The 16,480-nt window shown below is 40.2% G+C and overlaps 1 protein-coding gene across 1 annotated transcript in view; it reads left to right on the top strand.

Annotated features, from left to right (window-relative positions):
* LOC126981367 (DNA damage-binding protein 1-like) overlaps window positions 1-16,480 on the top strand; it is a 130,798-nt gene that overhangs the window by 24,363 nt on the left and 89,955 nt on the right. The window contains exons 4-6 of the mRNA XM_050832389.1: window positions 2,966-3,101; window positions 3,214-3,352; window positions 3,501-3,650. Of these exons, the coding sequence (XP_050688346.1) occupies window positions 2,966-3,101; window positions 3,214-3,352; window positions 3,501-3,650 (425 nt within the window). The remainder of the gene's footprint in view (window positions 1-2,965; window positions 3,102-3,213; window positions 3,353-3,500; window positions 3,651-16,480) is intronic.

Genomic DNA, 16,480 nt, shown 5'->3' with positions numbered 1-16,480 from the left:
GCTTTTACATGGATTTCAATACCTTGAGTTTAGCGCCATACCTTCGGAATGAAGCAAGCGCGAAACTCGAGAGGGTACAGTACGCCGCAAAATATGGTAGATTGATTGAATTTATGTGTTAATTCACCAGCCAGCTACGGTGAAAATAAACTTTTAGGCGTCCACTTTCCTTAGATTTATTCGGCACGCGGTGTGGGGCGGCGGAAATATGCAGCGCATGACAGGACAGGGCGGAGGGGGGACGGTCCACTACATGGGCCGGTATTGTGAGAAATACCTCCTCGCAAAAATAAGCCACTCTGCTGTCCACCACGCATACGCACTGGGGGAATACACAGCAAGAAAACAAAAAATTTCCTGGTTTTGTTCTAGTTTGTCCACTTCTGATCTTTTTGAGCGGTGAGTGAAATATAGAAAGAGTAAGCAAGTTGAACCTCTCTCAGAGCTATTTTGTGGCTGCTGTGATGGGCGGCGGAGGATGCACAAGAAGCCTCGAAAAGTCTATTATTTAATGATTTGTGACAAACAGTCAGCAGATTATTTCATAATACACCGAAAACTACCATAAAAAACAGTTTCGTCTGTCAGTGCGAGATTGACACACTTGTAAAATTTAACCATACCCGTAACAATACAGCCCCCCTGCAGGGCCCCACTGCCAACCTGACAGCCTCAATGCATCGCCAAGTGTGCTGTGTGGCTATACAGGCAATGTGCAGACAACATACACAATAAAAAAACTATATACCTATGTTTGTTAGGTTCGTCGGTATTATTATTCGTAATTTTAAATTTCCGCTGTTTATAACGGACTTTCGGCATTAATGGACTAAGTTCCCCACCAATGAGTCCATTATATCGAGGATTTACTGTGTGTATAAATGATATGCCAGAAAAAGCAGTGAGTTGCATGAGTATGTTTGCAGATGTTGCCAAACTGTATAGAAAAATAAGAGATGAGAATGATTGTAATAAACTGCAGGAAGATTTGGATGAGATTCATGAATGGAGTAAAGAATGGGAAATAAAGGAAAAATTGGACAAATATAGATTGGGAAACAGGACTTTCTGAACTTGATCTCTGGCCCTGTATGCTACAAGTAGATAACTGCAAATAGGTAAGTACACACCCACACATGTTAACAGTGCACGTACATACCTACAAACACACACATGTACACACTCGCAAGTATCATTGCCACTCTGGTAGTAGCAGATGACCTCCATAGTCCAGCTCTTGCTTGTTTATGTTCTATGCAAAGTAAGTTATCATATGCACTGAGGAATGCCTCCCGTAATGTAAGAGGAGCCGATAAGCCAAGATTAAGTTGTAGAAATGCGTTTGTAGGCACGAAAGATATAGGATACATTTGAAACATTTGAAACATTTATTAATAGCCTATTAGGTGCAGTTACATATGTTGATGTATGTATTGTTAGAGGCCAGCCTTTATATAAGCATAAGCTTTTCAGGATAGTGGTAATGAACAACAGAACTGATGAAAAAATGCAGTCCACAGGTCCTGCACTGCCATTGTCGTTATTTTGATGAGGTGTTCTATTTTCGCAGAACAAATCCAGATCAGATTCAGATCCTGGTCATTGAATTAGAGCTGATTAGTGTTCTAACAAGAAGTGGTCATTCTTTAGATTCATTGATGTTTACTGGGTTTGGTGTACGAACAAACTGGTTTAACAGCATTTAGCCCCTTAATGACGATGATGCCGCTGGCGTCATATAGTTCTATCAGACGTGGGCAACGAGTGTGATGCCAGCGCCGGGAGGGTGAGAAGCTTTCTGGAATTTGAAGGGCGTGCGTAACTAGGTCTCTGTCGATGCTAAGTGACTAACTGGCACCTCTTTTGTTTCCGCGACGTCCCCTACCTCCACTCCGTGCTAGAAATAGTCTACAGTTCCTGCCTATGCATCATGGCGTCTGTAGAGCGATTCTGTTCCCTCAGCTGTCCATTTTTGGCGGTGTTTCTTTTGTTTCTGCTCATAGTGTGCGTGCTAAGGGTAGTCTTGACACCTCCACTGATATATGTGATGTTCTAGATGAACCAGTATCTAGTTCAGAGGAGTGGGAAGCGAAAGTTGGAATTTTTTGGGAATCATGGAATTTGTGTAAACGGGCTGTCTAAATAATAATCTGATTTCACAGTTGAGTTTTACGGATGATTTTCTACAACCTTTATTCAATGACATTCATTCCAGAATGAAAAAACTACAACACTTTACAAAAATTATTTTTCAAGTTTCACTGCAACTTTGGCTCTCTGTAGGCAGTAAATTTCCAGGTAAAAGATTAAAAACTATATTTTTTAGACTCCATTATGATAAAATGAGCAACTTTTCTTCAATACATTTTCCTGTATGACACACCAGTAAAAAGTTGGAAGTTTTTGGAAATCATGGAATTCCAGCCAAACAGTCAGTCCAAATAAAAATCTGATTTCACAGTAGAGTTATAAGGATGCTTTCCTACAACCTTTATTCAATGAGATTCATTCCAGAATGAAAAAAACTGCAAAAATTTACAAAAATTATTTTTTGAGTTTCACTGCAGCTTTGGCTCTCTGTAGGCAATAAATTTCCGGGTCAAAGATAATAAACTATATTTTACAAACTCCATCGTGACAAAATGAGCAACTTTTCTTCAATAAATGTTTCTCTATGTCACACCAGTAAAAAGTTGGAATCTTTTGGGAATCATGGAATTCCAGCCAAATGCAACAACCTAGAAAGAAATGGATTAGACAGGAGGGTGCGTCAGAAAATTTTCTATAAAACATCTTTTATGACTTCTCAGTTTCAAAGTTAATTTTCCGCTGACTTTTGCATTCAAGGGTCAAAAGGGATTAAGAACAAATTTAGTTAAAAAGCTGTGGTCTCACTGTACATGTATATAGATAGATAGATAGATAGATACAGAATGTACATTTAAATTCCCCCTTTGTTAAACAGGCAAACCATGTGAAACAGGAATGATTGCCATCGTCGACCCCCAAGCAAGGTGCATTGTGCTGCGCCTGTATGAGGGTCTTATCAAAGTTATTCCACTTGACAAGGACAACAATGAATTAAAGGCATATAATATCAGGTGGGTAGTGAGCTAATCAAAGGAAATATGTCAAAACATTTTTTTTTGTGATGCATATTTGTATTTTTTATTTGATATCAATTAGACTTTATTGATATATTTGCCTTTTCAGGGTTGACGAGCTACAGATTCAAGATATTGAATTTCTCTATGGTTGCTCAAACCCAACAATTATCATTATATATCAAGATACCCATGGGAGACACATCAGGACACATGAAATCTCTTTGAAAGAAAAAGAATTTTCGAAGGTAACTGAAAAATTGATCATTTCATTCTTCTTTCAATCCCAGCATTTGGCAATGACACTTATGATATAGTTTTGTAATATATTTGTTTTATATGCTTTTCTGTCATTTCTCCATGTTGAAGTAACTGGTGTACCTTAATCTCCAACAGATGCCATGGAAACAAGATAATGTTGAGATGGAAGCCTCAACCATCATTGCTGTACCAGAACCCTATGGTGGTGCTATCATCATTGGCCAAGATACTATATCTTACTTCACCAGCATGTCACATGTAACTGTGGCACCAGCCCTTATTAAGGTTAGACTTTTCAGGAAATTTGTGTTCCCTATTCATGAAAGTTAACTGGTATTTGCAATATCTGTAGTTCAGTGCATGTATTTAACAACTTTATTGGAAATAGTTGTAGTTTAGTGTAGAATGTCCTAGAATAGATTTTTCAACATTATTTCATCATAATGTTGAGAAAAAACTGAAATGAAAATTATGTATGTGTATGGAAGTCATTAGAAAATATGTCCTCCCATATCAGCTGACTATCTGCTTATTGTTATATTTTAGTCTATATTACACATTTTATTTTTTATTATTTGACTTAAAAACAACATAAATTAGTAAATAATTCCCTGTAGTATGACAAGCTTTGATGCCAAGAGAGTTAAAAAAAGAAAATTGCAAATGTTTCATTGCCAGTGCATAAGGTATGCTTTGTTTATCTCTTCTGGCTTCCTGACAGCTTGTAGTTGTTTTCCAGTTTTCATTTGTCTGTTTGATATTTTCGTTACATGACTTTTATAGAGAAATTGAGTTACAAAATATTTCAAAGTATTAGTTTGATATGTTGTGGCTCCAAGTATGTTTAGAAAGGGAATGGCAGATGATTTGTCATGCTACCACCATTATGTTTGGTATCCTTTGTTTGCATGTTTCAGCTGACCAACTGCTTGTGGATTGTTCCAGGTTTTATAACCCAGTTGATGTTTTTATTACCTGATTTTCATAGAAAGAAACATGAATTTGTAAAGAATTTCCAGTAGTGTGATACTTTACAGCGCATGGAAATATGTAAAGAAAATGGCGAGCATTTCTTCACAGCCATTGAAGTGTATCCTTTGTTTACATATACTGCATGTCTTTGAATGACACAGATTTGACCCGTACATTACGGCGATCGTATATATAAGTGCGCTACCACACACCACACCCGTACGGGGATCATATGTATAATCATCACACTCTACGCTCCCTACGTTTCAAATATACCGCCAGTTCTTGACTCAGAAGAATGGTGGAGGCATCTGGCATCCATACACACACTCATTCCTCTCAGCGCAGGCGGAAGTAGAGCGCGGCCGAATCAAAGTGACACTGACTCTGATGACTGCTATGGTAGTGACATTGACAGAGGAGGGAGGGGCAAGTAGGTAGAGAGAGAGAGAGAGAGAGAGAGAGAGAGAGAGAGAGAGAGAGAGAGAGAGAGAGAGAGAGAGAGAGGGGAGGGGAGGGGAGGGGAGAGGAGCGGGGCAGGGGGAAAATGCGCAATATTTTTGGCTGTCATAACTTATTTGTTATTATTAGGAGAGAAGTTTTATTACACCACCATATATACTACATGAATATACAATTATTGCAAAGAAGAAAGACACCATTTCCACCTCTTTTAAATGTCTAAATTTTCCCCGTGCACACCATCCAGAGAAATATATCGCCATCTGTACTCTAAGGGTTAATGATCTCTTATATACAGTAGTCCCTCCGTATGTAGTTTTTATGGACATTTTCAGTTATGCACGGTTCAGCATGGAAAAAAGGGTAAAATACAATTATATACAATTATGAGAACTCGAAAAAATATATACCGTATTTCCCATCATATAAGATGCAATTTTTATCAAAAAAGAAGATTGGAAAAAATCACCCTGCGTCTTATACCCCGATGGTTAGGTTTTGGTAGGCCTAGGGGTTATTGTTACTGGTATGAAACCAACACCCAAAACACTTCTGTTTGACACAATAGTTCCCAGATGTCCCCAGAATGAAATATAACATTTTGTGGTTTGAAAGCGTACTTTTTCATGCAGAAAATGCCAAAATGTTACTTCTGCGTGGTATGTGCCGAAGGTACAAATTTTGATTGATTTAAATAATGAATAGTGTGATGCAATAGAAAAGAAAAGTGTGGATAAACAGAAGAGAGGAGGAGATGTGAAGCAATAAAACCATACAGGTCACAAGAAGAAGAAGATGCGCCACACACGGTAGCTGAGGCGTGACGTGAACACTAAACGTAAAATACAACACTGCTAGTCAGAGTCATGCCAGTCCTCATTGACAGATTGACTTGGTCGGCTCAGCTAACGCCAGCGGATAGAGTCGTTCTGTCGACACCCTGCCACGGGCCGCCTTTGGCAAAGACCCATGCTGCCTCCTATAGGGAGGGAGTAAATCTTTAAAAACAAATGCCAGTCACCAGTGTGCTGGATACCTTGATGGTGACGGTTAGAGTGGGTATTACATGGGAACCACTTTGGCGGAGCAGGGTGCTGCCTGACGTGGCTCCGCTCGGCCACTGTGTGGCGCACTTGGGCGGATTAATCTGGAGCTATTTCTGCTGTGCAGCAGCCCGGTCAGCTGACGTTTTCTATGATACATGTTTGAAAGAACGGATATCTGGGAATGACTATATTGTTTATTGTAAACTCATTTTTGTTTCTCGTTTTAAAAATAACCGTATTAAAACATAATATGATTGACAAATTAATCAACATCTATTTCTACTTGAAAGTAGGTATACGGTCCCTGAAAGTCAAGATCAAGACCAAGAGTGCCCATGAAACATAGCATCCCTGTGTGATTACTTCCCTCAGTAGCTCGGCGAAAGTTATCGCCTGAACACTGCGCAGTGAGTGAATCCACCAACCAACCCTTTTGTTTACCATTCAAAATCACAGCTGCTCGGGGTAAGAGCACTGTAATTCTTCAACCAACAGTGGAACACTTTAAACATAGAGAAGGGCACAAAGCAACACACGGTATCATAGTCATAAATTTAAGTAAGGCTGCAAAATGGAATACTGCATACACATTGAGGAAAAAATGTGGAGTTTTATTTTTTTTTCTAAATATATCTTGCCAAGTTATAAGTGTGTCTTATACTCCGGTGCATCTTATATGGCAGCAAATACGGTATATATATATATATATATATATATATATATATATATATATATATATATATATATATATATATATATATATATATATATATATATATATATATATATATAGATATATATATATATATAGATATATATATATATGGAGATTTTCTTTCTATATATTTTGTTAAAATTGAGTATTTATTATTTTATTTTAATATTTTATGTCTATATAGTCTTTTCTTTAGTCTTTGTATGATCTTTTTAGTCTTTTGTTTAGTTTGATCTTTGTTCTTTCTCTTTTGTCTTCATCAGCAGGTTGTCTTACCTTGAGCCTTATGATGTGAGGGTGAGAATGGTAAGTGGATGGGAATGGTAAGTGGAATGGGTTCGGATTTGGACTTTTCTTCCTCCGCTGGCTGAGGTCTTGTGCTGGCATGCTCGGTCTGGGCGCTGCCTTGAAGCGTGTGGCCACAAGGCGTATGGCGGATTGATGGCGCGGCCTATTTGTCCTAGGCCTCTCGCCTGAGCCTGCCGAGCCTGGCTGCCCTGCCTTGAGTTTTTGATATGTTGGTTTTACAACGCCTCTGCAGCAGGTATCCAGAATTTCTATGTTTTCCAGCAGGTTTTGTTATTATTGTTTTCTCTTGTTCAAGGTGTCTTGTGGTCTTCTCTTCCATCCTGGCAGGTATCCAATTGAATTATGTTTTCTTCCAGGTGGTTTCCGATGTCAGTACAACAGCAACATTATGTGTCTTTTGGGGCTCGACAGCATTCATAATAACAACAAGACACAAGACACACATTGGCATCAAGAAAACAAGACACAACAACACCAAGACATCAAAAGAACCATCAAAAGCTGCCACCCTCGACATAAATGAAAAACATCACAAACTACAGAGAATTGATGAAAGAACAACTCAAGAAACCACGAAAAAAAAAAAAACCTCAGAAACATAAACACTCAAGAAAAAAAAAAAAAAACTGAAAATCAAAAAAAACACCAAAAGCAATTGCCAGCAGAAATAAAAAAATGCTGAGTTTTGAGCAAAAAACAACTTAGCATATCAACTATTGAGAGAACGACCAAGTATCTAACCTCCTCAACCAGACCAACAAACAGGCAACTCCCCACAAGCCCTTAACAAAACCCACACAAGCCTGACCACCCCCTACCTCCCTCCCACACACAACAGCATCAACAGATTGCCCCCCCTTGACCCCGAAGACCATCATGCAAACGTTCAACACTTCCGGAAGACCAAGAAAGACTTACAAGGCTTCCTATATGGGTGTATCCCCTACCCATCCTTACTTCGCATCATCAAGCCCCATCTCCTAACACGCTAACACCCCCATCGACATCCTGCCCTCACATCCTCACGATGCTGCTGAACATCTCCACAAAGATGCATACCCCCTGCCAAAGTACTGCCAGATTATTGTAATGCTAAGCCATGGGCTCACCCTGCAAAAGAAGGCGAACAACCTTCATGGGCTCAAAGAGAAGAATATGGTCAATTCGACAAACCAGATATATAACTCACAAGAGATAGCATACATATTCAGAAGCTCAAGATCCGAGAATACTACAGGAAGTCAGACTTTGCCTTACACAATAGCGGAAAGCTGACACAACAAGAAAACACGTCAACAACTCCATCCCATTCTCCACAAGCCATCAGCAAACAGAGCAATCTTCAGAGAAAGTATTACCAACAAATTCAAGACCACAAACCTCACAGGGAGGACATTCGTCCACAAAAACAAGTAAAAAGCATGAGCAATGGCAGCAAAGGCAGATCACTCACAGGCACTCACACAGCTCATGGCAAGTAAGCAGCTCAGCGCAGCACATCAAAAAACTCAAACAAACAACATCGTAGACAGCAACTTCAGCCGCCAAAGCAAGAAAAGCCATCACACCTGAAACAGATCAAACAACAGAAACAACAGAAAAATTAAAATTGACCAAGCAATTCTCTTCTCTTCAGCAACAAGGCAAGAAGAAGACACACAAAGAAGAGAGAGAAACAAGGGGCAGAAACCACAAACCAAAACCTAAAGAAAACAAGCCAATATACTACAAAACAAGAAAAAATACAAAAAAACCTAAAAAAAACAAAAAACACGAAAAACAATACTAACCAGAACAAGAGAAGAGATAGACAGCGTCATATACAGGTTCAACTGCACAAGAGCTCTCTTCCGAAGTCCTCTCTTCTGAGTCCTCTGGCTGTCTCGCGACGGCGCATATTCCTTCCATCTATATCCGGGCCTACACCCCATGGAAGAGAACGGAGACAGGAACAAACAAGAAAAAACTGGAAGAAAGAAAAAAAAAAATTAGAGAAGGATAATGCCAGGATAGAGACGAGGGATTCACAATATTGCCGGCCTCAACTAGAACTCAACCAGAGGCAAGGAGAAGGAGGAGGAGAACCCTACCGAGACAGCGCCCACAGCTCAGCCATCATCAATCATCGATCTAATCATGTATGGACAATGGAGCCACATGGTACGAGGCGATCCATGGAGGAGAGTAAGCAGGCTCCAGCTAAAAAGCCAGCGAAGCGCAGCAAACCATTCTCACCTCAACACCACCACACCTCAACTCCTCACAGGGGCTGCTGCTGCCTCTATTAAACCGAAGAACGGATCATCCACCAAAACCAAACAACAAGCGAAAAGTCACAACTCCCCCTATCAGAGAAGAGAAGAACACTAAGACAAAAAAAAAAAAGAAGTGAAGAAATAAAAAATAATAACCTAGCCATCACTCACTTTAAACAACATATATATATATATATATATATATATATATATATATATATCGTATTTCCTGCCATATAAGACGCACTGGAGTATAAGATGCACCCATAATTTGGCAAGACATTAAGAAAAAAAAAAGAAAAAAAAAAAAGAAAAAAAACATTTTCCCTGAACTTAATGTGTATGCAGTATTACATTTGGCCACCTTACTTACAATTATGACTGTGATACCGTATGTTGCTCTGTGCCCTTCTCTGTGTGTTCCACTGTTGGTTGAAGAATTACAGTGCTGTTACCCCAAGGTGCAGGCTGTAACTTTCGGCGAGCTGCTGAGGGAACTAATCACACGGGGATACACGTTCGATGGGCAATCTTGGTCTTGATCTTGACTTTCAGGGTCCACATACCTACTTTCAATTAGAAATAGATGTTGATTAATTTCTGTCAATCTTTTTCTGTTCGAACATAGTTATTCTTACAATGAGAAACAAAAACACGTTTACATTAAACACTTTAGTCATTCACGGATATCCGTTCTTTCAAACATGTATCACAGAAAACATCAGCTGACCGGGCCGCTGCACAGCATCTCCAGACTAATCCGCCCAAGTCCACCCCACGGGCGCTGAGCAGAGCCAGCCACGTCAGACAGCCCCCTGCTCCGCCAAATTGTTCCTGTGTTTTTATTGCTTCGCTTGTCCTTTTCTCTTCTGCTTATTCATACTTTCCTTTACTATTGCTTCACACTATTCATTATATAAATCAATCAATATTTGTACCTTCAGCATATACCGCGCAGAGGTAACTTTTTGACATTTTTTGAGTGAAAGAAGTGTGCATTAAATGCCACTAAATGTGGTATATTTCATTCTGGGGACATCTGGGAATTATTGTGTCAAATGGAGGTGTTTTGAGTGTTGGTTTTGTACCAGTAACAATAACCCCTAGGACTACCATAACCTAACCATCGGGGTATAAGGTGCATGGTGATTTTTCAAATCTTCTTTTTTGAAAAAAACTGTTGTTTATGGCGAGACAGTCATACCTTGGTTTATGAATTTAATTCGTTCCAGAATTTTGTTCGCACACCAAAACACTCATAAACCAAAACAAATTTCCCCGTAGAAATTAATGTAAATCCCATTAATGCACCATATCTCAATTTTTTTTTATATAAAAATCATTTTACATGTTATTTTATACAAAATTAAAGTAATTTTACTAACAAATAGCAATGATAACAATATAAAACACAAATCAATGTGACCATAGGAAATGGAGTACTCCAAATATTTTTTTTTCGCTCTGTGGTGGACATCACTTATTATGAGAGGATGGTCACTTAAATCAGGCTTAGTTGCCCTAAAATACGGCAGCTTTACGTGGAAACCAAGGCAAGCACTAAAGGAAGAAATGGCTTTCACAATGATACGCAGTCTACATACCTAACAGTGGCTACATAGTGCTTCAACAAAGACTTTATTATCATATTCAACAATAAGTGATGCTTCAGAGAGTGCCAACATTCATCTCCACTTGTACTACCTACCACATAGCTAACCCACTTTTAGGGGGGTCATTCACAAAGCGAGTGTCTGCATATCTAACAGTAACTAATACTTGAACAATGATGCTGGCAGCATATCTAGTAATAACTAACGTATCAGCTTCCTCGAGGTTGGGCGTTCTGTACCGTCTCCGCCAGTTCTTCTCCCCTGTGCAGTTGCTATCCATATACAGGAGCCTTGTCCGCCCTCGTATGGAGTATGCATCTCATGTGTGGGGGGACTCCACTCACACAGCTCTTCTGGACAGAGTGGAGTCTAAGGCTCTTTGTCTCATCAGCTCTCCTCCTCCTACTGATTGTCTTCTACCTCTTAAATTCCGCCGCAATGTTGCCTCTCTATCTTCTATCGATATTTCCACGCTGACTGCTCTTCTGAACTTGCTAACTGCATGCCTCCCCCCCTCCCGTGGCCCCACTGCACACGACTTTCTACTCATGCTCATCCCTGTACTGTCCAAACCCCTTATGCAAGAGTTAACCAGCATCTTCACTCTTTCATCCCTCACGCTGGTAAACTCTGGAACAATCTTCCTTCATCTGTATTTCCTCCTGCCTACGACTTGAACTCTTTCAAGAGGAGGGTATCAGGACACCTCTCCTCCCGAAATTGACCTCTCTTTCGGCCACTTTTGATTCTTTTGGGGGGGAGCAGCGAGTAATGGGCTTTTTTATTATTGTTTCCTTTTTTTTGTGCCCTTGAGCTGTCTCCTTTGTTGTAAAAAAAAAAAAAAAAAAAATCGGTGCCAACATTCGTCATCACTCATACCTACCATACAACATTAATAACTTTTTGGGATGGCCACTACTAAATCTAGTGATTAGGAATGAACTCTAAATAAAACTAAATAACTTGACAAACAAGTGAAAATTCACTTCACTGTCGTGCAATGTCACTAATCTTTGCTTGACACTACTGGAAAAAACTATCTGAATCTACAGGTGTGTATAGGTTGACACTGGAAGCCCCAGCCAAGACTGAGGAAACACTGTCTCTACTCTAGTCTGGGGCCGATTTGGGAAAAGTTGACTGGGCTGGGCATTTTTGAGTAGATTTTGTTATCCAATTGCTTTTACCTAATTTGAGGGTGCTGAATCAAAATCTGGTGGATAACATTCTCAGTTTTTTGTTTTTATCCTGTGAGAGTCAAATCAAATTGGTCAACTTTTCGCATCCGTTGGCCTGTATATAAATGAACATTTTTAATGAAATTCAGTGAGGGAGCAATTCATGTATGCAATAAAAGCAAGTAATTTCAGTTAATATTGAAGTGTAATGAGAGTACAATGTATAAAAATGTTTACACAAGTAACTCAAACAAGCATCTGCTCCTTATAAATGTAATTTGACAAGTAAAAATTAATTAACTGGACTTAATAATGATATACACTTTTCTTATAATTTTTCATTACAATAGCTTATATAATTTTCCTTCATATATTGTTATTAACATTAAAACACTGTCCTGAGCATTTACACAATCCAGTGCATGGCATCTCCGCCTTGCGACAACCACATCTGCGAGTGACACACTTCTCTGTACAACCTCAATTTATCAGATTTATACATGATTCAGGTACAGGTTCAGAGGTTAATAGCACAGGTTTCAGTTGACCATTTACTAGCTGCCATCCACATTCACTGGGATTTGGTATGGTAGGACAAGGTTCTATTGCTTTGAGCCATATCAAAGCCTGAAGATGGGCTCTCATGATGTGATGCTTTAAGGCATCACTTGTAGGCGGGAGACGTTCCTGCATGACACCTTTTGTGAACAGAATGGTTCTTGCTTTATCTGTTGTCATAGCTTCAGGCACAGTATATACTAAACATACAAATCTCTAAACCTCAACCAGAGATTCCTTAGTTATGGGATCTTTTCCTAAACTGGATAGAAACGTAGGGTGATCCAGATATACAGATAATGCTGTTCTTTTTGTATGGCTGTACAAGAAGGATGTGGTGTCTGATCCAGTGACAGCATGGAATGGCAACAATCCCTTTGCTGTATCATCTTTCAACTTCCATTGTGTCACCTCACGGGTGGGGATACGGGCTATATGGAGGTTGTCAGGGTCAAGCGCATACGTTTCTCTGAGGAGGGACCACAGACCCTTGCCGGGTGACGGCTCATGAAAGGGAGGGGAGGATGCCGACGGGCCGACTATCGGCTGAAGTCAGCCTAGCCGACCAAGTCGGTCTTTCAACGAAGACTGGCGTGTCTCTTTGTACTGGTCAAAGATGTGAGCGTGGGTTCCCATTGTTTGCTGCTAGACGAGAGTGCTCAAAGCGGAAAATAACGGGAATAGAGTTTCAGGTAGGGTTGCCACCTTGAGCTAAAAAAAATAAGGAATGCAACATCCCATTCTCCAATACTGAATGAATCCATATTTTATGGAACAGGCTGCAACCCTAAAATTTCTCTGGCCTGCCATGACTAACAGCCGCTGCCTACTGCTGGTGAAGGCAGGAGGAAGGGGGGAGGGACATTACGATGCATATTCTACACGTAGTTCAGGACAACCCTTGACGAATATAATTTTATGGACTGATTTTGTGGTTCACCAAAAAATGCACTCACTACAGTTCTAAAATACTGAATTTTATTTGCTTATCCATTCAGACAGCCAAATACGGTAGAAATGGTGTATGTAAAGCTAGGTTTGGTTAGTTTAAAATTATTCATCACGCAGTGTGGGGTGGCGGAACTACGTAACACAGCGCAGGACGGGACATGGCGGTGGCGGTGCACTATACGCGGGTCGGTGTTGCGAGAAATACCTCCTCACAGAAATAAGTCGCTCTGCTGTTCAGTACCCATGTACACTGGGGGAATACACAGCAGAAAAAACAGTGGTGAGTGGTGAGTAAAATATAGAAACAGTAAGCAAGTTGAACCTCTCTTTGAGCTATTTTGTGTCGGCGGCAGCGGGCAGTGGCGGGTGCATAACAAGCAATTGAAAAGTCAATCATTTATTGATTTCCTGAGAAAAATACTATCTCAATAATAAATAGCATCATATTTTGTCTAGAAATAACCAGTCACCATCTCAAAATTAGTAGGTCACCCTCTCGTGAATAATCCCCCGTTTCAGTTTTCATTTTATTATGATTCAAATAAAAATATTCCGAAATCCGAAAAAATCTGAAATCCACAACACTTTCCGTCCCAGGAATTTCGGATAAGGGATTTTCAACCTGTAATATAAATAATATAGTATATTATATGGATAATTTAGTATAATATATTAGTAATATAGCAATAATATATTGCTGAAAACACAAAGATAGCACACTAGAGCACAAACCTAAGCAGACATGAGCGCGCGGGTGCTACCTTAGTGAGTGTACAACATGGACTGAAGGCGGTGTCACACTGGGCATTTTCTTCCAACCGTTGGGGCTTGGAGCAACCGCGTTTGCCCGTACCCCCGACTGGGAGTGAGGTGTTGCTTTGGGTAAACACTCCTGACCTCTCGTCTTTGAAGTCACGATCGTACCCACAATCTCTTCTTCCTTCCATTTAATTGTAGCAACAAGTCCATAATTTAAGTAACGGTATATCTTGCAGTAAATGACCCACTTTTGGTACCAAGTGCATTCGCAGGAACATGGGGTATCACTGAAATGATTTCATGTTAACCCTTTAACACCTGAATTATTTTCTCACTGATAAAAAAATATCTGATACATTCTTTATGTTCATTTTGCTGCACAGTTGACATGTTTAAAAAATTTTTTTGAAATATTTCAATATTCATGGATTTTCTCAAACGTGACAAAAACGTCACACTCGTCCTTTGTGCATTTTAGTAAGTCATTTAAGGAGAAGGAGGAGAAGGAAGAAGAGGAGAAGGAGGGATGGGAAGAGGGGAGAGTGGAAACGGTTGAGGAGGAGGAGGAGGATGGGAGGGGCTGCTGTGTGGGAGAAGAGAATACCAAAGCCGGTGATGGAGGGGAGGAGGAAGAGGAAGGGGAGGAGGCGGGACTTGTTGCTGCTGCACTAACTAATAAGTCTACCTGGGCGGCGAGAGTCATAACCCTATTCTGTAACTCTATGATCCTCTGATCATCCTTCTGAGTCTTAACACAGAACCTACAAGTTGGAAGTATGCCCTCGTACAGCCTGTGCCTAAGAAGGGTGACCGTTCCAATCCCTCAAATTACTGCCCTATAGCTTTACTTTCCTGTCTGTCTAAAGCTTTTGAATCAATCCTTAACCAGAAGATTCAAAAGCACCTTTCCACTTCTAACCTTCTATCTGATTGCCAGTGTGGGTTCTGCAAGGAGCGTTCTACTGGCGATCTTCTTGCTCTCTTAATTGACTCTTGGTCATCCTCTCTTAGCCGTTTCGGTGAAACTTTCTCAGTTGCGCTAGACATGTCGAAAGCTTTCAATAGAGAGTGGCACAAGTCTTTGCTTTCTAAACTGCCCTCTTTCGGATTCTATTCCTCTCTCTGTTCCTTTATCTCCAGTTTCCTTTCTGGCCGTTCTATCTCTGCTGTGGTAGATGTCACTGTTCTTCCCCTAAACTTATTACCAGTGGTGTTCCACAGGGCTCTGTCCTATCACCCACTCTCTTCATGTTATTCATCAATGATCTTCTTTCCATAACAAACTGTATAACTGTATAACCATAGCAAACAAGTCGCCAGGTCCTGACGGGATATTTCCGAGGGTATTAAAGGAATTAGGTTATGTACTCAGTGACCCACTAACCGACATCTTTAAGATGTCGGTAAATACTGGCTATGTGCCGAGCCTATGGAAAGTAGCTAATGTGACGCTGATTTTTAAAAAGGGGGACAGGTTAGTTGCTTCAAACTATCGCCCAATTAGCTTAACATCGGTTATAGGCAAGATGCTGGAGTCCATAATAGCCAGGAACATTTGGGAGCATTTAGAGAAACATAACTTAATTCACGACTCGCAGCATGGGTTCACAAAAGGTAGGTCATGCCTCACCAATGTCTTGTCCTTCTACAATAAATTATTTGAGGCAGTTGACAGAGATGAAAATTATGATGTAATCTATCTTGATTTTAGTAAAGCGTTTGACAAAGTTCCTCACCAACGACTGTTGCTTAAATTACAGGCTCACGGAGTAGAGGGTAAAGTTTTGAACTGGGTCAAGGCGTGGCTTAGCAATAGGAAGCAAAGAGTGCAAATCAATGGTAAAAGATCTGACTGGGGATGTGTTACGAGTGGGGTCCCACAAGGTTTGGTATTAGGTCCACTTTTGTTTATTATTTATATCAATGACTTAGATACAGGAATTAGTAGTGATGTTAGTAAATTTGCAGATGATACCAAGATCGGTAGAGTAATTGAGTCGGATCAGGACGCTAGTATTCTCCAAGGTGAACTCAACAGATTATATGACTGGGCGGATAATTGGCAGATGGAGTTCAATGTAGGGAAGTGCAGTATTCTGAGTGTAGGTAGGAACAACCCCTCACATAACTATTGCTTAAATGACACTCTCATAAGCAGGTCTGGGTGCGAGAGGGATTTAGGGGTCTTAGTGAGCTCTGATCTCCGTCCAAGGGCACAATGCATTCAAGCTAGAAATCGAGCTAATAGGGTACTGGGATTTATTTCAAGGAGCGTAAGCAACAGAAGCCCCGAAGTC

This window comes from Eriocheir sinensis, chromosome 47 (genome assembly GCF_024679095.1).
Source record: "Eriocheir sinensis breed Jianghai 21 chromosome 47, ASM2467909v1, whole genome shotgun sequence".
Taxonomy (NCBI): Eukaryota; Metazoa; Arthropoda; class Malacostraca; order Decapoda; family Varunidae; genus Eriocheir; species Eriocheir sinensis.
The sequence above is the reverse complement of the archived record's forward strand: the minus strand, read 5'-3'. Positions and strand labels throughout refer to the sequence as shown.